We start from the raw sequence: 24,371 nt of genomic DNA, 5'->3' as shown, positions 1-24,371 counted from the left end.
TCTAAAACACAGTTTGTGAATAATCATAGATTTGAAATCTTTCCGAATCTCATTAAAATCTTATCTCCCTGCTGTAAACTCAGCATCGAGCGCTCTCTCTCGTCTTGTGAGCTCAGTGTATACTTAGACCTTCAGGAAAGACGGAAAGTTGCATGTTGCTTTCTATCTAAATTACGATGTAAACGTAAAATGTGCAATTTGGGAGCAAAAACCAAACGAAATGGAGGAAACTACATCTGCGTTCTCACTGCGCTCCTTCAGCAGTTGTGGTCAGGCAGGCAGGCGGATGCTGAGCAGCGATGACGGATGAATACCTGCGAGCCACAAAGTGCTCTTTCATCATCTCAAATTCAATTTGGGAGAGGGGGAGGATACCTTCTACCACGCTTCCACTCCTCCCCCACACACACTCCCAGAAAACACACCAATCACCCCGGTGCTGCCGTGGAGCTCAAGTCTGTCATGTCGCCGCCGTAAATGGGATGCTAATGAGGGAGCGCAACTTGTAGGATTTGTTCGGCGGAGACTCGGATGTCACTTCATGGCGGCCTGCTTCTGTGTTAATATTTGCTGAGTCAATTAGCGGATGTGACAGACGAAAGGATTAGCAACAGGTGTCGTTGCTGATATGCAAAGGAAGTGTACGTTAAAAAGGGAAAAGAGGATTCTGGGTTTTCTGATTGACTCTAGTTTCTTTAGTTTGGTCAGTCACAGCTTCCTCTCCGTTTCCTTCCTGTTTTCCTCTAGTCGTTGTTTCCTCTTCCTTTCCTTTTCAGTTTCATTTCCTCGCTCTCCTCTCTTGTCCACCGTTCGTCACACTGTGCGTTGCATCCTCTCGTCCTCAGGGAGTGGTGGCCGCCGAGACGTCCAGAGGGGGTCAGCTCCTCGAGGAGCCAAAGACGTTGCCTTTCAGAGCGAACACCTTCAGCCTCCAGGTGTCGATCCAGGACGTCCCCCAGTTCCTGTGGAGCATCAAACCCTTTACCACATGTCAGGTAACCAGTGTTGTAGTACTTGAGATCGGTCTTGGTCTCGAGACCATTTATTGATGGTCTCGGTCTTGTCTCGGTCTCGGGCGCTGAGGACTCGGCATTTTATTTCAAGACCAGTCGAGACCGCAACTGTGAAAATATCACTAAACGTAGAGCATACTGTCCACTTTATTTGTTAACATCTTTGTTTTCAGTGGATGCAAAACGCACCGATTAAAATCCAACCAATAACGTGACTTGCCAGTTACGTGTTTCTGTTTCTCCCACCTTCCACTCGCACGAGACATGCGCAGTGGTTTTTCTCTCAGCGGCAAAAGATGTCTGTCTAACCGTCAGTAATATAATAGCGCTGCATAAATCATAAGAAATCCGATGGCCACCGCTAACTTAGCAGCGCTTCGCTTTCACAGACTGTGGGGACAACGTCTAACGTTTTTCGTCACTTAGAAAAGTAGCTCAAAGAAAGATAAGCTCCGTTGACGTGATGCTAGCAAAGCTAGCTGTACAGAGACACATAAGCATTTGCTCACTGCGCTGAATTATTGTGCGGAGATGTTAACGGACTTGTCGCATATATGGGACAACGCTGTGTCCAAAAGTCGGCAATATAGTGATGCGACATTCAGGAACAGTACGATTCATCTGCACGTCTCTTTATTTATTAGATAGGACTGGAGCGTCGCTGAGAGCCGTTGATCTATCAGATTACCATACTCTGTCAGAATAGCATATATGCAGTGAGTACCATGCCTGCACATGTGCATTAAGACGTCCGACCGTCAGAGGAGTTGTCGGTTCACCATATGCAGCAAGTTATGACAAAAATAAGTCATTAAATTGTTTTCAATGATAACTATATAGATATACATGTGTCGTGGTTTCAAAGTGTATTTAAAGCAGGGCCTGGCTCCAGCTGGAGTCAGCTACAATACACACCCATGTAAAACTCATTAACCTACTTAACCACTAAGTCAGGATTAGGGCTGTGTAATAATATCGATTTTGCGATATATATCGATATTTTATTTCCTAGAAAAAAATCGATATTCATCCGCAAGTATCGTAACATCCAACTGTCACCTTGCTCACTCACTGCTTGCTTCGCCGGGAGAGTGATTAGGTCATCAGGCTTAGAGTGATTCCTTCAGATGTTAAGTGTCAAGGTTAAAAAGGTATCAAACTATTCAGAGCAGGGTACTTGGTGCGCTTTATTTACTTTACAAATGCATGTAAGCTACAGTTTGTACTGTTTCTATTAAAAGAAACATGTTTTCTCACCATTTCTTCGATTCATTTTCTCCAGCTGTCGACTTTAAGTCTGTGTCCATGTCCAACCAGAGCCAGGTATTGTGTAGTTGGTACACAATACCTGGTACAGTATTGGTACAGTTTTCAGTTAAATTAATTCAATCCAACTCTATAACAGTCACAAAATGTCACCAAAATCACTCTGTCCCTCTAAAATCTTTCAGAAAATCGCAAAGGTGTATTGAATTGTATCGTTTGCTGAATATCGCAATATATATTGTATCGTGAGCAGAATATGGCGTATCGTATCGTGAGATTATTGTATCACTACAGCCCTAGTCAAGATGCCATGCAACTGCTAAAGTGTATGATGATCTGATTATTTAATCATGTACATTGATATTTTTTAATTAACAAATAAAACACAAGAACGAAAGAGCACACAGAGCATGCACATCGCTCTTTGGTTGTTTTCGTTCAAAGTGGCAGCTGTAACGGTAGTCTGCCATGGTGTCAGACTACTTGGCTTCATGTAGCAGGAGAGAAGGTGAGAACAGTCACGGTGAGCGCCTTGTGGTTGGTTACTTCTTGCTTGTTGCTCCTTGGTCAGTGTTCATAGTTGAGTGTCAGGGCATTGCCTCAATTGCTATGTTTAATGGTGCAGACAGTTGTGGTTTCTGACATGAGCAACGTGAACCAATACCCAGGGCGTTATCTTTTTAGGGATGGCACGAGACTGCTGCAGATCATAGCGCAGAGATGGAAGCAAAGCAGAACAAAGAGTTTGTTCTGCTTTTAATATTGGTTAAATTTATTAAGTATTTAATATCTAGGTGTTTTTATGGGAATATGCATCTTTCAGATCAATTTGAGAAGTAATTTTGATAATATTTCACATTTTATCGTGTCATGTAGCGCGGGGTGCTGGTCTTGGTCTTGTCTCGGTCTCGACTTCCCTCGGTCTTGGTCTTGACTTGGTCTCGGGTTAGGTGGTCTTGACCACAACACTGCAGGTAACCCACCGCCGAGGCGTCTGTGTCACTCCGGAGGCAAACGGCTCATCTGCACGTTGTTTTCGCCGCACTCCTCACTCGTGAGTCAAACAGTGTGAGCAGCTCTCACTTTTCCATCAGTGAGGGTCGGGAGATTCCAGTGAACTCCAAACCTGTGAGCCGTTCTCTGGGCCTCTGCAGCACAGTAACACGCTCTGGTCCCTCCGTGGTCACACTCCTGTCCTCCAGGGCCGGCATCCTGCAACCTTCACATGGGTCCTTTGTCCTATAATGTGGAATTAAATGTCTAAACTGCCTCACTAGCATGGAGTCACGCTCTATGGAGCGCTGATAATGAGCTGGTATTGGAGCCAGGTGTGCTGAGGCACAGAGAGACTCTGACCGTTGCAGGAGACCGTCCCCGTCAGGACTCTAGGTTGAGAGAGCTGGACTACGTTATGTCCGCTACATAAATCCTACGTATGCCATTTGTTCTACTGTGTGGTGCTGTTCCCTTGGTTTCAATATTTTGATATTATTAGGGATGAAACGATTAATCAGATGAACTGCGATGAATCCATTTTTTTAAACAAAAAAAAAGGGAAGGAGAGTCTGTACTTGATTGATTCATTTGTTTAGGTTTTTATTCATATTATTTTGTATTTTCTGCCTATTTTGTGTTTTTATTAGTTTTTGCCAAAATTAATCTGATCTTTTGTTATATCATTTATTTGCTTGTTTCATAATTGGGTACTGTATTATGTTTATATGGTGTAAAGCACTTTGAACTGACTCGTTGATAAAACGTTCTATGCTAATAAACTTGACTTGCTAAACGTCCTGACAGCTCACACACACATCCTGTATGAAGAAACATAACATCCTCCATCCACCCTGCATCTTGGAATGGAACAAGCCCAAAAGAATCGTGATGAAACGTCATCGGTTGAAGCTCTGGGTGTTTTTGGTCAGAAAGCTTGTTTTGCTCCTCAATGGGGGTTGACCCACAGCCACAGCTTTAGCTCGTCAACAAAGAGCGCGCAGCATTCTGACTCGTTTCATTCTTCCTGTTCTTTCAAATAGTTTGTGTTTCTAATGTCAGACTCGTCTTTCTGTTTCCCTCCTGCAGAGAGCGTGAACACACGAGGTGATTAATCGCGTTCGGTTTGCCTGCAGGAGCATTAAGATGCGAACCGAGGTAGAAGGAGCGCAGTCTGTTGAATCCTCTGTTGTGCTTTTTGTTGCAGCTCAGATACTCCCCCTCTTCTCCCTGTATGTTTCTGTTGCTTTAAGATCTGAAGACAGAGTGAATCACCCGCCACCTTATTTACGGACGCCCGGGAAACGTCAGGCGCGCCGAGCGAGCCGCTTTACGTGGAGCAGCTGCAGAATAACGGTCGTCGTAGATCAAGCCAGCTTTTTAGTGTCAGGCAGCATCCCAGGTTTCCACGCCTGCAGCCGTTCTTCCTGATCTGCTGCTGCATTATCAGCTGCAGAGCTGCAGCAGGCCGCATGGATCCCGGTGTTCACATAGGTCATCACCTTCAGCGTCTAGGTGTGACTGAGATCAACATAATTGACATGTTTTTTTTATTCATCCTACCAAGTCTGGTTAGCCGTGATACTACGCTGTTTATTGTTGGGGTTTTATGTGATAAATCAGCACATAACAGTGAAAAGGAGGGAAACTGATGCATGGTTTTCAATTTTTTCAACAAAAACAAAAAAAAAAATCTAAAGTGTGTGGTAGGCCTTTGTGAACACTAAAAACCCGTCAAACTAAAAACATCAAAGAGTCTAAATTTAAAAAAAAATATGCCCAAAATCCAATTTTTCAAGTCCAACATATTCCAGTTAAAATGTTCACTGGATGTCCAGAACTGCTGGATCTTTCTCCTTCTGAAGCTCTCTGTTTTTCCAAATCATGAAAACCACTTCCTGTGTGTGTCTTCAGTCATTTCCTCACAACAGGATGTCAGACGCTGTGTGGGCGGAGACTTCAGAGCCAGAATTTCACCTGCTGACCGGGAGCTTCTCGTGAAACAAACCCGTTGTTTCTTTTCGAGCTGACGACGATAATGTTCCCTCCACTTTTGTTTCTCAGGAATTCTCCTTCCCTCAAGTGTGGTGCAGCAACCAGCAGCCCCTGCACTGTGCCTTCCAGCTGGAGAGATACAGCCCCGCCGCCACCCAGCTCTCCTGCAAAATCAGCGTGCGACAGGTCAAAGGCCACGAGCAGATCCTGCAGGTCTACACGGCCGTGGCCGAGGTGAGGCAGTGCCGCTTCCCCGCTCTACCTTTGTGTAACCTTCCAGGAGAATGAGGTGGTGGAGGTGAGAGAAGGGAGGGGGGGCAGCTCTCCTGAGCATGCTCTGTGTGTATTAATAGAGCGACCAGGACGCTCCCGCCTTCCTCTCTCCGCAGATTTATGTGGAGCCTCCGCTGTTCTCCCCACCGTACACACAGGGTAACTGTGTGTTTTGTAACCTTTATTTGCCCAGGGAGACGTGTGTTCCTGCAAATAGCCTTCTGTGCATTCACACACGCTCGCACACACACCACCGTCAGCGGCTGAGCAGCTCCAGTGGAGCGGTGAGGAGCTGCGCCTCCTCACTCAAGAGCACCTTGACGGCGGTCGGGCTGTCGAGGCCCGTCCTCCCTCCAGGCCGCACGCCGCCGTAATAAAACGCAAACCCATACACAGGAGAAATGTTATTTACAATTACTGTTTACACTTGGATTTAATTCCTCCCCGGTGATTAGCCGGGCTCCGTAAAAGCAGCGGTTTACAGGCGCCGCGTCGAGACTTCCCGGTTCTGATTCACCTCAGTCCAAGAACCTTCACCCTGTTACAACGAGAGAGAAAAAAAACACAAACGGACGTGTGTTTTTGTCCACCGCTCTTATGCAAATATTAGAAAGTTTGGTGCATGAAGATCAACAGCTGGAGGGAGTAATTATCCAGTCAGGTCCAATTAAAGCCAACTGGAAGCAGAGGACGCCTTGAGTGTGCATAATTAATAGAGCTCCAGTCATGAAAACATGGTGACTGGCTTTTAGTCCCTGGATGTGAGGAATGCAACGTAGTTTACCCACAAGAACTCCTCAACATGTCAATACCTCCCACTGCCAGCAGGGGGGGACATTTTAGTAACCAGGTAGAACCACTTTAACCACAACAAATATAAAAGTTTCAGCATGTTGTGACAGAACTGGAGCCAATGTAGGTAGAAGAAAGAAACTCAGAAATGTTGAGATTCAACTCAGAAATGTTGAGATTCATCTCAGAAAAGTCTTCCAGAACACCGCTGTCAAAAGCATAAGCACTGCAGCTTCATGCATATCTTTGGTTTTATTTTCTGCACACTTGATGTTTTAAAACATCATTAATTGGAATTTTCTACTTTTCTTCTCCCCTTATGAATGTTCTGTTGAATATTTAGACATTTTAAAGTACTTCTCCAAGGCCCAGTCAGCATTGGAAACACTGAACCCAACATCCGGATGTCAAAGAAATAATATTTGTATTAATTCCTCTTTATTTGTAGGTTATAAGCTAGTCTAAGCAACTCAAAGTTCTAAACAATGTCCAGTCATTTGCCCACTGATGGTGGTGAGCTACAGTCTGACAGAAGCAGGGTTGCCATGCCACCAGCCCTCCGGCCACCATAAAACAAAAACAAGACAACAATCATATAAAGTGTAACATAGCTTTTATTGACACTTTGCAATGGTCAAGGTTCCAAATATGTTTCAAATCTAGTTTCTGAGACTGAGCAGAGAGCACCTGAGTGAAGTTGCCCCCCCACCTTCTTCAAATCAGACAAAATTGGTGTCAAACGTTTGTGCTGGTTTGTGCAGCAAAAATTTTCGTTTGTGCCGCTATCATTTTAAAGATATAAAGAAATGTTTCCAGAGGTCATCCAAGGTCAACCAACCCCCCACCTTCTTCAAATCAGACAAAATGGGTGTCAATCAACTCAGCTACGTTTGTTTTGGTTTGTGCAGCAAAAATTTTCGTTTGTGCTGCTTTGGCTTTGAAGATATTAATGAAAGTGTAAAGGTCAAAAGGTTAACCAGCACCCCCACTTTTATGAAATCAAACAAAATCGGTGTCAAACATTAGTGCTACGTTTGTGCTGGTCTGTGCAGCAAAAATTTTTGTTTGTGCCGCTATCATTTTAAAGATATAAAGAAAGTTGGATTTCATAAAAGTTGGGGGGCTGGTTGACCTTTTGACCTTTACACTTTCATTAATATCTTCAAAGCCAAAGCAGCACAAACAAAAATTTTTGCTGCACAAATCAAAACAAACGTAGCCGAGTTGATTGACACCCATTTTGTCTGATTTGAAGAAGGTGGGGGGTTGGTTGACCTTGGATGACCTCTAGAAACATTTCTTTATATCTTTAAAATGATAGCGGCACAAACGAAAATTTTTGCTGCACAAACGTACCACAAACGTTTGACACCAATTTTGTCTGATATGAAGAAGGTGGGGGGGCTAATTTCACTCAGGTGCAGAGAGCCTGTCCTGGCTCTGGGAGTGAACCTGTCCGTTCGCTGAACTTCCAGCAGCTGAGTGACGTTCCACTGTCGCCGGCGAGGCTCCAACGTCTCTGACAGCGTCGCCTTCCAGCCGCCGGTCTGACTGGAGCGGCCGCTTGCTGCGACCGTAACGACTCCTCCGCCTGTCAGTATCTCCGGTGGCGCACATCAACACATCCCAGGTCCGTCGCATCTCCATCCACATTAATCTCACCGCAGGCCGAGTCGGGAGGACATTCCAACAAAGCAGCAACAAAGAAACAGGCCTAACACAGGATCCGCCTGGCTTCCAGCCACTTCCAGCTCATGATTTATACATTTCACAGCAAGAAAAAGTTGGGTTTTCTCGTGGAAAAGAAGAAGTCAAACTGCTTTCTAGAGTTGCTGGCAAGTCAGCAATGCAGTCTTGTTGTTCTAGCTGGAGAGTTTCCTCCTCCTCCTCTTTCTTCTTCTTCTTCCCCCTGGAGGTTACATTTAAGAAGAAAACAAAATGCTACCATCTGTTTGTCTCATGTGACCGTGTTTCTGCAAACTAGATGTTCCTGCTAAATGTTTCATAGCCAGGAAGTTCTGGTTTACTTTCAACCAGCGGCTTACACCGAGAGAAAGCCGTTCATCTGGGAATTCAGCTGACTCCCACTTCTTTTTTTTCTTTTTTTTTTTTTTTTCTTATCCACGCTGTTCATTTTAGGCTTTTAATGTTTTATTTCAACTGGTATTGTTTTTAAAGTGGAACACTTAAACATCCACCTCACAAGAATTTTAGAAACAACAATTGGGTCTGTAAATGCTGGGAAAGTTTAGATTAACAGCGGACCCCCAACGTCTCCCCTCAAAAAAATGACTCTCTATTTAAGAGTTCAAACATCAAATCTACTTTAATATCAACACACAGAGTGGAGCTGCCACAGCGGATGATGTCTTCAGTCTTCTGCTGTGTTAAGTAGCGTTGCACCCAGGAAGTTCAGCTTTCATTTCAGTTCAGCTGCATTTCCTATTGAATATTTTAGAAAAATCCTTGAATAGGCAAATTTTCCATGAATAATTTGGAGTGAAGTTGCAAAGAAAAACCTGCAAATAGGTGAATCCTGAATCCTGAACCCTGAAAAGCTGAGGGTTCACTGCACTGAACAAAAGCCCCTTTAACATGACAACTTAATAAATGTAAGTTTATTAACTTTACTTTATTTAAATATTTACTTTATTTAAAAGTAAATAAAGTTTACTTTTAAACTTTATTTGATTACTTGTTACTTGTAAGCAATTAAATCAAGTTTTTTTTTTTTTATGTTGGATCAGCTGTTTTCATTTTTCAGGAAAATGTGTTGTATTTCCTGATTCAACAAAATATGTAGAAAATTGTCTGCAAATTGCCCGTACTATTTCAATCATTATTCACCCACAGTTTTCTGACTCATCCCTGCTGTCCCCACAGCTCTCTGTGAGCTGCACTGTGTGGACATCAAGACAGCGGGTCAAGCCAAATTGTATGGTGTGTGGTGAAAAACACAGATTAAATGAATGAGTTGTGACTCTCTGATCTGAACTGTAATGTTTGGAAAACGATCAAAACAGCATAACGAATCCAGAATCGCATAGCTAAATGTGATTTGTGGAAAATCTAATCTTAAACTGATTTTTCTACTTCAATCTCCTATTTCAAGTTGAAACAAGCCTTTTAAAGTTCTTCAATTTAATTTAGGTAAAACTTGAGATGTACCAGTTTCAGACACCCCAGTAAATCGTACTTGGTTTCCCCCATCTTTGTTGTGCTGGTTCATGGCCGACATGGAGGCTCTTTAAAACATTAAACATGCTGTGAAAATGATCTCAGCCCTGCTGTTCCTCTCTGAAATGCTTACAGCAGCTGCAGCCATTCATATCTGACGGTTGTCTTTTTCTTGTATGATCTGTCCGCCAGGGTGAGAAAGAGCCGGTTCCATTTTTTATGCAGACAGACTGCACAGTCACGTCCCAAACGGGGCCCAAGGCCTTCAAAATCCCACTGTCCATCCGCCAGAGGATCTGCGCCACCTTTGACACTGCCAACGCCAAGGGCAAGGACTGGCAACTCTTAGCGCAGAAACTCCACCTAGACCGGTGAGTCCTACACCGCTCCGTAACGTACCGTGTTCGGGAATCAATTGGTCAAATCAGAGCAGGTACACAGTGTACCGAACACAGGTCGTTCAACCTTTTCACACTCGACTGGCTTATCACAAACCTCTGGGTGTTTTATGGAGATTTTGTTTTATGGGGCACATAGTCTCATGTGGTGTTTTGGCCTAAACCATTGCCTTGTATCTCGCTTATAGAAGGATAACTCCTTCTACCAGGACTTGTCCTCCTGGTAGAAGGTGAGTCTGTGCTGCAGTCTCAGGTCTCCTTCAGTCTCCAACTGGTTTTCCTTCCAGGACTGCCTTGTCTCAACTGGCCAACTTGCCTGTCCCTCCTGAAAGGACGGCATGATGATTGATTGATTTGGTCATCAGACTTATGGTCCACATACACATCACCATGGCGATGAAGAGGTGATTTGGGTCAGCTTTAGCCTTCCTTGAGCTGGGGGAGCTCTATCAGACTTATGATTATGAGTATAGATTTATATGTAGTGATAAAAAATGTCCATTCTGGCCCAACCTTAGATTACTTTCCAGATAACTGTTCTCCTTAAGGTTTTCTTTCAGTACCAACACAGTCATCTCATTTGTTTTCTGGTAATTGTTCTATCACAATGTGCATTGATGGTGAGGAGAACTTGAGGTAACTGCTTGTCTTTGCTTGTTCCTGTGGCACCAAGATTTTCAGTGTCCAGAGGCACTGAAGATCTTCCTCAGAGCTCTCCTCTGCAGCTTGACCAGCTTTGAATTGAGTCCAAAGTGACCAATAGTTGCAGGCCCTCTCATGTCTGCTCTAGGAAGGTGGCTGGGCAGCTGCAGTGGCACGCTGCCCCCTGGTGGACTCGTGGAAAACCAATACAATGAGGCATTGCGCCACATTGGCATGGCAACCGACTCTCTGTTCTTCCTAAGCAAGTCAAACTTTAGTCGCTTTCAAATCCTCGTGACTCGGGCTGTTAATTTATTCCTAATTATGTTCTTATTTTCTTAAAAGGTCACAGCCTTTTGTCGTGGAGTCTGTGAAAACAGATGGTTGTGTTTATGACTTAAAGAAAGATAGAAACTAGTTTTTAAAGTCAAGCAAAGCAGCATTTAAGGATCCATATGGTTATTTTCTAGTTTTAGATTCGTGCCTAAAGTACTTAAAGTGGTGAAAGTTATCTGGATGTGCAGTTTTATTCTATTTTTAAATGAAATTCTTCTCTTTGTGTCCAGTTAGAGTTGTAAATCTGTTCTGCGTCAGGCTCTGCCACCTAAAAACACATTCTGTGCTCAGAAGCAGCAGAGGGAAATCATGCTCATAAGTTTCTATACCGCAGCAGAATTTCTGATCTTCATATATTATAGGGTTTTGAACAAGCCTGTGGCTTAAGTAGGTTTTAAAAAAAAAACAATTTGTTTGTGTGTGGCTTATTTATTTAATATTTGTAAATGTTGAAAAATTATTTTAGAGCTTTCCATGCAGCTTTACAGGAGAAACACTGAGGCATGACTAGAAAAGCAGATTTTAAAGTCTGTCTCAACTTCTGTCTCACCTCAAACTCACTTTAAAAGTTGTTATTGTAACTCTTTTCTATATATAGATATTTGTTAAAACTGTCACTATATTGTGACAGTGCCGGATGGGATAATCTGTGAAAAATAATCCAGCTCATCTACCTTCTCCCAGTGCTAACTAGAAACAACCAATCAGAACCAGGAGGCGGGTCTTAGCGATGTCAATCATGCCCATTTGCTCACCACTCCCCCATTTGTTCTCTGCTATACTACTATGCTAAGGCTAGTTAGCATGGCCACCAATGACCGCTTCATGCGGTTGATTGACAGCGTTAAGCCCCTCTCCCTGTCTCTGATTGGTCGTTTTTGGTCGGAGCGTTGCATTTTTTCAGATGACAATAGCAGCTCAGAGAGCTTTCACAGATTATCTTTCTCATATGTCACGACATGATGACAGATTAATTTTTTTAGCAAACATTTTTTTAGAAATGTTGCTTAAACTTTAACACAACTAAGCAATAAAGCATGATCAGTAGATGTAATTTAAACGTCTTCATGTTACATCTTGTAAAGAGTGAAATCCTCATCCCTCCACCATGTTGTGCTCCCTCACAGTAACCTGGGCTACTTCGCCAAGCAGCGGAGTCCCTCTGCTGTCATCCTGAGCCTGTGGGAAGCTCGCCACCAGGACTCTGCCGACCTTGACTCTTTGGCCAGCGCCTTGGAGGAAATTGGCAAAATCCACTCCAAAAGCTCCCCAAAGGACCCGGACGAAGCGGAGCCCGACCTCAATCACATAGAAGTGTGCGGCCTTTACGGCACGGCCAAACCTGCGGCGGTTCCGGAGGGTGAGGACTGCGCTCCTGAATACACGGGCTGAGAGAAAAGGTTGGCCGGCTCTAACTGGCAGACCGATGCACATGTGTGTGCGTGCACGGCCGCTGACGGACATGGGGCTACCCCTGCGGCACGTCGGGAGGTTGTCTGTGAGCGGACAGTGGCAGTGGTCAGTGTGCCGAGCGATCACAGCGGGCCGAGGTGAACCAGCTCCTGCTGTGGATCTGCCCTTGTGTTTTAACGGATCTGTGGACTGACTGTAAATCTTTGTTGGCCTTTCCTCAGTTTTTTTTTTGTTTGTTTGTTTTGTTTTTTTCAGCTCTTTGCTTTAAGTTTATGTCTATTGAGTGTTCATTAGTTTTGACTTTTGCTTAAAATATAAAGGATTCTTCATTTCTTTCAGTTTTTATTTTCAAACACACCTTCTCCTTTTTATCTCAACAATGAGGAATGATGTTTTGTATGTCCATCCTTTTATCTTTTATTTTTAAGCAGGATATTACTAACATCATTGTGAAAGTGAACCTTAAAAGCCAGATATTCAAAAGTGATTATTTTTCTTATCCTTATAAAAACTGTAAAACGTCTGAAAACCCACAGTTTGCATTATCATTTCTACCAAAACAGCATTATCAGCATTAAGCAACATCAGAATTTAAACTGGAGACGGATGAAAACAATAAAAAGAACAGTGGCATAATGTGGATGAAGAGGTTTGTTCACTGTGCTGTTTGTTACAGTTTGGGAGGAAGCTGTAGAACATCACTTCCTGTCTGGGACATCTTATCACCTAATTACCACCATAAGCTCCCACAGTGGACCTCATATCAGGCACTGACACCTTTCGACTAAACCACCCAGCAAACACACACACACACACAGTGTAGACACTTGGTGTCCCAAGAGGCCATGTGTGAATTCTATCTGACAGTGGAATTCATTAGTCACAAATGCATTAAAGTCACAATGCATTTGTGACTTTAATTTGTTACCCTTCGTTGTAAGGGTGCAGAAACTAAAGAGGTGTTTAGTTTCTCATTTAAAAATGGCTCTAAAGTATAAAAACGCCAAATCCAGATGACAGAAAGGAGGATGTATTTGACTGAATCCTGGTACTACTAATGTTATTGCTTTTACACTCTAATCCAGATGACACCCATATGCTTTTCTGTTGTTTGGTCAAGGGCTAAAACAGAAAACTAGTAGTTCAAAATAACATCAAATTCACTCCACACCACAGTAGTGTGAGAATGACTGGTAGTTAGCAAGAGCAGGAGCTTGAAGACTCATCGGCTTATCTGAAGAAAGGTTCTCAGATTCCTGGTAATTTACTTCAGCAGTGGAAAATGGTGAACATAATGACAAATTGAAAAGGGTAACACATGGTGTCTGATGAACATCAGGTGTTTGCGAAGATCAACCAGACAAACTGAACACCACTAAGCCCTTTGACATGTACTAATAGATTCAAACAGTGAAACTCCTTTCGATTTGTAACATGTACTGTCAAATTTCCAACCTGCCCATCTACACAACTTTGCTTGATTCTCATCACCCTTAATTTCTCCATCTGGGCTTTGTCCCATTCAGTTTGATTTCTCTGGCAGAATTTTTCTTCGACTAGAATTCGAAAACAATTGATAAACGACATCATCGTTCACAACTTTTTCTGTTTGCTGATTGGCCCCATAGTTTCAACAATGGCAATGGAGGAAGTGAACGAAACCATTCAGTCTGTGTTGGCCATGCCTCTAAATGTTTAATTAGTATTAACAGCCATCTGGTTCTTTTCAGCTCTCCTCTCATCACAGTGGTAGATGGTTAATTATGGCACAGGTCATTTCTGGCGCAAATGTTAGCAACCGGGTAAAATTTACAACTTCAACAGAGCTCCACGCCTCCAGCAAGCAATTGTTTCTCAATAGCCGATGTTCCAGACACTCTGTACGAAGTAAAATGTGGGGGCTGGTGTTTATCAGAAGTTCTTTAATTCCTCACTTCCTGTTATTTTACATAAACTAGTAGCTAATACAACTTATTGTCTTGTTTTTATAAAAAGAGAGTAACTTTTCTCTCTGTTTTTGTTCAGTTTAAAGTGGATGAAGATTTTAAAGTAATCCACATTTTTTTGTGAATCCACCGTGAGATGAACCATGTTTTGTTTCGCACAGTCCTATTGTCTCATAGGTTTCCTTTCTCTTTCTGTAGTTGTGAGGTTTTGTCTCAGAAAGTTAAAATTAATCTAACTTTTGAAGTTTCTTTCTATGTTGTTGTACCAAACCCATGCTTAACAGACTCCCCGAATTTCAGCAGTTTCCCAATGTCATCCATGCTCATGTAGTCTTGTTTTGATATTTTTATGCTACCTTTGTATTCTCCTGCTGACCAGCAGAATCATTTCACAATTTTCTTTTTTCAAATAGTGTTTTTATCCAACCTGACTCCACATTGTGGCAGTAAACTACTTTGATGTTGTGAAGCTATTACCCAAAGCTTCACTTTTCCTACATATGGGCTAGTTGTGGCTATAATTTCCATTCTGAGAATTTTTTAAATTCAGTTTTTTTAAAATACCAGTTGCATAAACATGCAAGAAAGCATGTTTATGTAATCGATGACAGTTTGAAGCAGATGGGAACATTTGGGTTTGTCCAACAATCCACAGCCAGATTAAACGTGAGCAGAGGTGGCAGTTTCACCTGAACCTCGGCTCACACCTGGACAGGCTCCTGTGTGACATCAGCAGGCTTTTTTTTTATAGTTCAACCTTTTATAGTTCAACCAAAATGATACTTTGGATTTTTCAAGAGGTTCTGTGAAGTTGTTCTCGGTAATAATTCCCTTACCTATAGTTGGATTAAACCCCCCATGTTGGCTGTAAAATCAAACTACAAAATTTCATATCAATGATATATTAGGAGGAAAAAACCTGTGGTAGGTCCATCAATTGTGTCAGCTAACATCCATGTCGTGACGCTAAGCTTAAGCTAGCTAGAGACTACCAACTGATCATGAGTTTGCTAGGAAAAGACCTGGGAAAGCGCAGCCACAGCCCATCTTCAAAGGCATTCCACAATCAACAGTCTGCTGAAAAACACTTAAAACACTTTTGGCGTACTTGGAGTGTATCGATACACCCAGCAGCGTCAACCAACACAGCTTTAGCATAGCATAGTGACAACTTATCATCATCCACCAGTGACGGCTTGGATAGTTTACATCTGCATTATTCCAAGGACGTTGTCCTCTTCAGTTGTAGTTGTTTGAAATAGCTAAAAAAAAAAAGAAAAAAAAGAAATCCAAGTGGTCAGTCAAGCTAGCCGTTAGCTTTTTTTTTTTTTTAACTGCATTTAAATTATACAAGTCATGATAAATGAAGAAGCAAGATTTATTTTGGATAATTACAGATTTCAAAAAGTCAGACAACAAACCACAATAAAAATCAAAGACGGAAGAAAGTAATCTTTTTCCACCTTCATTTATGAATGAATTTAGTACAGCTAATTAGGTTTAATATTTTATACGACCTTCATTTATATGACAAGCAGGTGTCTGCTTTTTTCCCTCAGATAATCAATTATTTTTATTAAGTTTATTATCAATTATTGATGATAAACTTGTAACCGATTAACTATCTCGCAATTTGAAAACATAAAATCTTCACTGCCTATTTTTTTTCACCCACATCAACATTTCTTGTGACTGTTGCTGTTGTTTTATTACTTATTTTTCCAGTGAAAATGACTCATCTGTATTAGGGAAATACACCTAAGCTTTTCATCAGCTGTTGCTTTGAACACATCAAATTATTTCTGACCTGCTACTGTACATTAGAGTGGTTGCTGTCCCGCTATGCTGGTGAAATCTCTTTAATTTCCCGAATCATCTCTATGCATTTTAAACAGATTATAGAACTGCTTTTGTATAATTTAAGTGAAAAGTGTGTCTTTTGTGTTTTCTTTCCTTCCCTTCAATCAACTGTGACTGATTTTTGTTATTCCTGCGGGCAAAAAGAGTTTCTGTAGGAGCTAAGGTGCTGTTGCATCGAGTGTCCATACCTCTTGTCTCCTGTCACACTGTGCGTCCCCCCACCAGCCTGGATGTGTCCCAGTGACATCTGCTGTGTCTCATTATACCCTGAAAGTGATGCACACATCCGCACTGTGTACAACCCTGTGGTGTCTGATATAATCCTGTTTCATGGGAGGAATCGTTCACTGTCGTGTCAGCGGAGTTGGTTGGCCCCATGCTCTTCGTTGCTACACGCATGGCCTTCGGCTTCATATCACTATTCTTGTGCCTTGTTTACCTACTGTAAATGGTGAATGTTGTAAAGTACAGGTGATGGGAAGAACAACAACAACGACGATGAAAAAGAACAAATAATCACGCTGACATACATTTAAAGGTATTAGTTGAAAAAGTATTTAAGATTATAATATTGAATAGGCTGCAGAGCTTTTCTAGTGCTGAACATCTGCGTTTGGTAACGCCAGGGCAGCTTTGTGGTACACTGTATCTATAATTACGGACATTTTGGATGTTTTCTGTACAGTAGAATTTGCAAATGTATATGCAGCCTTTTGGAAATAAATGTACAGCTGAAAGATCATCTCGACTCGTGTAATTTTGGGTCATTTTCCTGTCGTCTCACTCACGTGGTGTGAAATGATATGCAAATCTCAGAATTCAAAGTCAGATGGCATTACCTCTCATGTGGAAAAACAAACGCCTGGGACTGGAAACAACTGCTGATTCTTCTATGTTAATGTTGGGCTTTTGGAGAGTTGGGTTTGACTTGTAAAAACTGGATACGTAGATGTGGTCTGGTGATGCTGTCATCATTTATTGGTTATTTTGTTTCAAAAACGAAATGTAGCTGAAATCTCAGAACTAGTGTGCAAATACAGACTTCAGCAGCAGCAAACACAAGGTTTCTGCTTCTGACTGTACCACAGGTCCTGTGTGAAAAAGGAAAAGTTGCTGTTGTTATACACAAATTGAACACTAAGAAATTCATTAATGTGTTGCCCTTGTCACTGACCTTTAGAAGGATTTTAATACCATTATTTGTGACATTCTGTACCAAAAATATTGGCTTGACTGACTGTAATGAATCTCTTTTGGATGTGGTTCGTGGTATACCTCAAGGGTCAGTTTTAGGACTCACACTTTTTACTACTTAAATAAATAATATAAGACACATATGCATCTATCCATACTGATGCCAATGATGGTATTTGTATCAACCCCCCTTCAGTCAATACTTTGTGGAACCAGATTTTACTTCAGTCAAGTCCAGCTACGGGTCTGTTGGGTTTCGGAGACTAAATAATTTTCCCGTTCTTTGAAAAACACCTTCAACTCAGTCAGGTTTAAGTCCTGTTTTTATTATGAAGAAGGCCTTCTGTTCTGCAGCTGGATGCATGACTGGTCCCCGAGGTCTGCTGAGATAGAATCATCTGGCTCCAAAGAGCACACTGGAAATGTCAAAGGTCAGTTGTCAAACTCTGAAAATCCAAGTGACAACTTTCTCACAATTCTACAAGCCAAAAGCAACTGTGCTTTCTATAAATATTTTATTTGTGGTTCTCAAGCCATAAGATGTAAAGTATCAAAGGAAAGAATTATGTCATTTATTTTTGTGTTTTTAACACAAGTAAAATTGGTCCACATACGTGGACCAATATATATATTTCAGAATAAAACAATAGCATCCCATGTTAAATGTGAAGCACAAATTCAATTTTGAATAATTATTGTACTCTCAAAAAAAGTTGGCCTATAAACAAGTACAAAAGTTAAGCAAAAGTGATAAGTCAACAAGAACTTTTCTTTTTGTTGGCTTTTGTCAGAGAAAATTTTGGTTCTTCCGGTTATTGTTGATATGCAAACGCTTTGACGTACTAAACGCTCACAGACGTGACTCATCACGTTGGAGCGTGATGAGTCACCCAGCAGCGTCAACAAACAGCTTCAGCATATCATAGTGACATCTTATCATCTTCCTCCAGCAGCAGTTTGGATAAAAATGCTAAGGTAACCCTTAGCATTTTTTTTTTACCATTTACGGGCTGAGTTTACGGTCTGAGTAAGCAGTGGGTAATGTTGAAAGACAACCCGTGCCGCGCCTTTTTATCAGTTTGATAGAGTGGCCATTATGAAATATCAGGAATGTGTTATTTCTCTATTCTGTTCTGCCAAACCAGTATTTCTTGTAAAGGAATCCTGGCTTGTTTGACGTCTTCACCAGCAGTTAAATATGTTAACAAACTGAAGAGGAAGAAAATATTAAACCCAATTAGCTGTACTCAAAAAATACAAGAAGAACAAAATACAAAAAGGAAGTGTAAGGATTCGGTTTTTGTGTATGTTTCTAGTTTATTGAGTCTCTGTGTTTTTGCATCTTCCCCTTGATTGTCTCCAGCTGTCCCTTGTTTCCTTTGATTATCTCCCTGTGTATTTAATCCCACCTGTGTCCCCTGCTCCCTGTCCGATCCTTGTTGTGTCTTGTCATTTTGGTGTGTTCCAGTATAGTGTGTTACCAGTGTCTGAGCACCTTGCCTCATTGCTCACCTGTGCTACCTGGATGTTTGTACTCTTCATTATTCAACATTAAAACCATCATTTACTCTTCAACCTGGGTCCACTGCCTCTATCTTCGCCATGACCAACAACCAACTCATGACAGGAAGAATGCATGTAAACATGACTGTTGGTGTAAGAATGACACAAGAGTGAAGACGCTGGTGTGGAATTAATTTGCCGGTACGAAGTCATTGAGACTCTAAAATCTTCATGACTTTGGAGATGAGCGCTTTCATTTAAAAAATAAAAAAAGCCTGTTCACACATGCTCCTGTGTGAAAGTCAAACAGACCATCCAGTTCATGGAACCTGAAGCTTCAGGAACATATAAGAGGCTGTTTAGGACAAAAACTATGTTTTGTCTCACACACTACTAAAGACTCGTACACAAAATACTAAAATTGCGGGTATACACTACTAAAATATCACAAACACACACAAAGCATACAGACATACTATTCTGAATGATAGGTTGAAAATGAATGTATGTGTGTGTGAACTAACACTAGGCTGAAAGAATGAATGAATGAATGAGGAAGAGATTTGTATTTTTCTGTGAGAGATGTCACAGAAGAGGTGCAGCTTTGGAACCAACGTCACTGTGTATGACATTTACGTCTCTCACAGACCAAAACAAACTTTATTCCGGTGTTTTTATTCTTATCTACCGCAGTGAAGTTTTTTTCAAGTTGGATATTGGATATTCGCGCTCTGCGGAACAAGCGGCGTTTAGCTCAAAGTTGATCCGATTTATGAACACTAATTTCCGGCTCCCCCGAAGCACTCGGAGGTTTACTTAGGGACCGTCCGAAACAGACACTCCTGTCAAACAGATGTAAATAAATGCCTTGCCTTCTGACCAACAGACACAAAAAAATTGGTAATTCATGCTACTACACGAAACACACTATCCTCTTTTAAAATTTTACATCATATTCAATATTTTAAATAATTGTAATATTAAATCATGTTTTCACACACGGCTGTGTGATATTTTAATAATGTATATGCGCAATCTTAGTCTTTTGTGTGTGTGTGTGTGTGTGTGAGAGAGAGAGAGAGAAAAATTGTATGGGTGACATTTTAATAGTGTATGTGCAATTTTATAATTTTGTGTGTGTGTGTCTTTAGTAGTGTGTGTGTGTGAGACAAAACATAGTTTTTGTCCTAAGGAACACTTAAAAGTCTCACTTAGTATGCTCCATAGGAAAAAAAACAAGTCTACAAATTATTCAAGACAGGTTTCCTTAAAGAAAGAGAATGAGTCATAAACAGTTGGCACCCACGCTGCACTAACTTTGATACTTTCCTTCAAAAGTCCCCTTTGACGCAGGGCCTCCAGTGAAGCACTGCTCATGGAGATCGTTCAGTCGCAGGCACAGAGCCGGTTTAATTAGCAGCTTCAGTTGTAGATTTGTTTAAAATGTTTCAAAAACATTAGAGGAAACGGTCGTGATTTCAGCTAACTCAACACTGAGTGTTGTGAAACAAGCAGTCGGGTTGAAAAATAAAAACATCCAGACAGATGAGGGATCAGGAGAAATGAAGGACACACGTGGGCAGAAAAGAGCCAAAGTTACTCATACTTGGTGGATTTAGATTAGAATCTTTTCTCATTCAACCAAGACGTTTGTTTCTGATTGGAAATCCGTCCATCTGTCCATCTGCCCGTCCTCCTTTCATTCCTTCCTTTATTTCCTTCTTTTTTCTTTCTTTCCTTCATTTCTTCCTTTATGTACTTCTTCCTTTAGGCCTCAGTCTTCAATGAGGCTGTCACGGGTTCAAGTGCCAGCCCACTGACCTTTGCCGCCTCTCACAGCACACTTTCCTGTCAAATAAAGACCACTGAAGTAAAAAAAAAAGAAAGAAAGTGGATGCAGAAAAAATGTGTCAGACTTACTGACATGTTTTCCTTCTTCTCCTAGACTTTAGACTTATGTTAGTCAACTGTTACAGTTTCATGGTATTATCACTTGATAACTTTCACCGTCTTGATAAGGAACATGCTGGTGTTCCTCAGGTCCAGTAGCAAAGCAGGAGGCAGAGCAGGGCCACAAGTAAGTTTTTCAGGGACATAAGACTATTCTTATCATTCTTCTTTTTGTGTGAATTAATATTCAATTCAAAGGCTATAAGAAGCTTCTGGACAAAGAAGAAGGTTGATTTTAAGGACATCAAATTCTGGGGGACAGTAGCCGCATCCTCACCCCTTCTCTGTAGATCTTCCCCTGAGGCAGCGTACTTTTGGAATAAAACTGCAGACCGATGTACTCAAGACTAACACAAGGTGCTTCGTGTGTAAAAAAGGAAAAAGGAAAAAAAGAAGGGTAATGTAAGTTTCAAATTCAGCTGGGAGTTCAGCTGAAAGACTGACAGTGAGTTTTTATTTTCATCAATCTAAAGTCATTTTATTGCTTTATTATTCCTAAGAATTTCATAAACTACATTTAAAATCCATCCTTGTTTTGAGATGATTTTTGTTCCCTGACTTGACATTATTAAACATCAGATGTCAGATATGGTTATTTACTTGATATACATGATGTTCAAGATGTGCCTGTAATACATCTCAAACCACTAAGGCAGAAGGTGCCTTTTTTCCAAATGAGCTCCTGACCCCAGACTGCCTGTGCATGCCTCTGTATGTATGTATCTACCTGTATGTATATAATTTTTCTTGATCAGTTGATAACTTGTAGATGAGTTAGTGTGAAATAATGTGTCCCTGAAGAAAACTGTCCTCTCAGCTCCTCAGAAAAAACACATTTTCTCCATATCGTCGCGTCAATCTCTCTGCAGACCCAACGAACGAACTCAGCAATGTAAATTCAAAAATTCATGTCTTATCTTGGAAAAAGTAGCTCGGAGGTTTGGTTTCAGCCCCTTCGCCGGCCTTATCATCAAAAGCACACGTTCAGAGAGAGTTGCAGGGGTAAACAGAGCAGAAATTCACAGCAGCGGCAAATGGAGTGATTGGGCGAATGAAAATAGGTTGTAAGATGAAGAAGAGGATGGCGGTGAGTGAAGCGCAGGCATGCAGGAGGACTGCATGCTGTCTGTTACATGTGCCCTGTAGACCATGAACCCAAGAGTTCCTCAGCTATGAGACCAATCTTTGAGCCTGCAGCATGACCTCAACCACTCAGAACTGTCCGACCATTTCGGCCAGAGCTGAGGTTGCCATGATTGGCAGACAGGAACGGTTTTATTTCAGCCCTCACCAACATGTTCTTGTCACCACAGCCCATTACTTCCTGACACTCTGCATATCCACGTTCTGCAGACAACCACTTAATAGATAAAGGCAAACCTGCAAATACAAGCTCTGTTAAACTCTACTGGCTGTTAAATAAAACTGTAAAGGACACGTGCCATCTTTTTTATCACTCTGTAACAAACGTTTCTTCATGAATGATGAGCAGGGAACATTTTTCAGCGATTTGTTGTTGAACTTTCTCAAGTACAATTCCTTGACCTTACAGGCCAGTCGTTTTGGGAATTCTTCCATAAGTTTCTCAGTAGCTCCGTTTTCATTGACCATATAATTGCACAATTTTACATTTCACAAATAAACTTGCTTAATGGAAACACATTAAATTAAAAAAAAATAAATTCTAGTTCTGTAAAACTCTCTAGAAGTAATCTCTCAAGATTACATCTAGATGTTGTAATCTTGAATGAAGCAAACTTTGTTTTTTTTCTGGTACTTTCTCATAGTTTTAATGATGTCACACAAGGAAGCAATGTGTTTGAGGCGTTGGCTTACAATGAATCTACAAATATGCTTACAGTTAATTCAGACATTGTGACTCAATCAATCAGACACTCATAAAGCCCTTTCATCATTGCATGGTGTTTGCTTAATGGAATAGTAATCTCAGTAATCTTTTAAATATGACTGGATCATGAATTGCTGTTGAATAAACTGTGATGGGAGAGGAGCAGTGTATTCCTGGATAAAAACTACCTGGATCAAAGACAGCAATATGTTCAAATAAATAATGTGATTTCTGATTTACTGAGGGTGACCTGTGGGGTCAGGGGTCATTGCTGGGCCCTAAACTGTTTTTTTACGCTACATAAATGTATTTAATGTATCTATGTTGCTAGCATTTATTTTATTTGCTGATGATGTCGTATTATATCGTCATGGCAATAGTGTTGAGTAGCTTCTGTAAAAACTAAAATGTCAAGAATGTTTGCACTAAAGAACTAGATCCACTGAGATAATTTCACTTATAACATTGGAAAAATGCCATGTCATAAATTATAACTATATTAGAACTTGTAAGTTTTTAATCAGTTGCAAGGAATTATTGACTTGACACAAGATCCCATTTCTTACTGAAAACTTACTGGTAAGATACTTTTGTCTTCAATTGTAGTAAGACGTTTGAACTAGAAACTGGATTAACAATACTTGGTAAGATTGTGAGTTTTTGCAGTGTACATTTTCCTTCCATGAGCTGCAAGAGCTCCTACTAAAAAGTCAACTTTCTAATTTTCTGAGGCACAACAAAAAATGTCACGTGTTATGAACAAAGACTCAGATTCAACTTTCAAGCACAGAAAAAGGTTAGTGATTTTCAGTCTATTGAGAAAATATGTAAGGTAGGGCTAGGAGTAGAACGTGTTCACCATCTTTTTGAATAAATATGTTCAGGAATTGGTTGTCTTACTAAGGCAATCCCAGATCATTCCAGATAAAGGTTCTTAAAAGGTCTGGAAAATGGCAGCTTCATAAAAACCTTCCACCAGATACCATCCAGGATGCCAGCACCATCATGGTTGAACGATTTTATTGATATCTTAAAATCTAGTATACACAACATCTGCTACACCCAGAAGCATCTGCAAAGTGGACCCAGGTGACCCCAGAACACATTCCCTGTCTGTCGAATCACCTGAGAGGATCTCATGCCCAGATGACTATTGATATGCATCTTCCCTCCTGCATAATACATTGAGATCTTCCATGTCTGTATGGAGCAGTGGAGCATATTGATTGAAAATGGTCTTACTCTGTAAATGAGCCTTTGTGGCAATATATCACAGTGACGTGACACTTTCTCATTGATTGCCACCTGAGTGCAAATGTATCTGATAGCAGTTTGAAGCTTTGGACATTTCACCCAAAATAGAACACTGGTCAGTCCAGAAACTGTCTGGTGACCTGTCCAGAGTATCCTCTAGGAATAAAAAAGTATTTGGTAAAAATTACAATGAAGTACTCTTTGACTAATCAGAACATCTCATTTAATGCATAATCAAACAGACAAAATATATAGGATGAGTGCAAATTTGTCTTTTTAAAGACTGAATTTTTTTTTTTTCTTTTTAACAAATAAATAATTACAATCCCCCCCCCCCCCAAAAAAAAAAAAAAAAAAAAAATAAACTTTAGAAAAACAAAGCTGGCAATAAGTTTCACTTCAACATAAATTGTAGGTTTGTGGCTGTCTGTCACTTCTTTGATGAAAACATCCTGGTTACGGTGTGTGGAAACCAAGCCGGGTGGAATGTTTCTGGGCTGCTAGGCCCGCCCTACAA

At 41.0% G+C, this 24,371-nt stretch overlaps 1 protein-coding gene across 1 annotated transcript in view; it reads left to right on the top strand.

The window, feature by feature from the left end:
- Window positions 1-12,944, top strand: part of LOC106934329 (netrin receptor UNC5D-like) — an 87,015-nt gene extending 74,071 nt beyond the window's left edge. The window contains exons 12-15 of the mRNA XM_088009120.1: window positions 846-995; window positions 5,337-5,501; window positions 9,702-9,880; window positions 12,013-12,944. Coding sequence (XP_087865246.1) covers window positions 846-995; window positions 5,337-5,501; window positions 9,702-9,880; window positions 12,013-12,277 — 759 coding nt within the window. The 3' untranslated portion in view covers window positions 12,278-12,944. The remainder of the gene's footprint in view (window positions 1-845; window positions 996-5,336; window positions 5,502-9,701; window positions 9,881-12,012) is intronic.
- Window positions 12,945-24,371: the final 11,427 nt, after the last annotated feature.

The sequence above is a fragment of the Poecilia mexicana genome, unplaced genomic scaffold (genome assembly GCF_051168715.1).
Source record: "Poecilia mexicana isolate PSO_F unplaced genomic scaffold, ASM5116871v1 scaffold_9, whole genome shotgun sequence".
NCBI lineage: Eukaryota > Metazoa > Chordata > Actinopteri > Cyprinodontiformes > Poeciliidae > Poecilia > Poecilia mexicana.
Note: the sequence above shows the minus strand (reverse complement) of the source record. Positions and strands in the feature narration are given on the sequence as shown.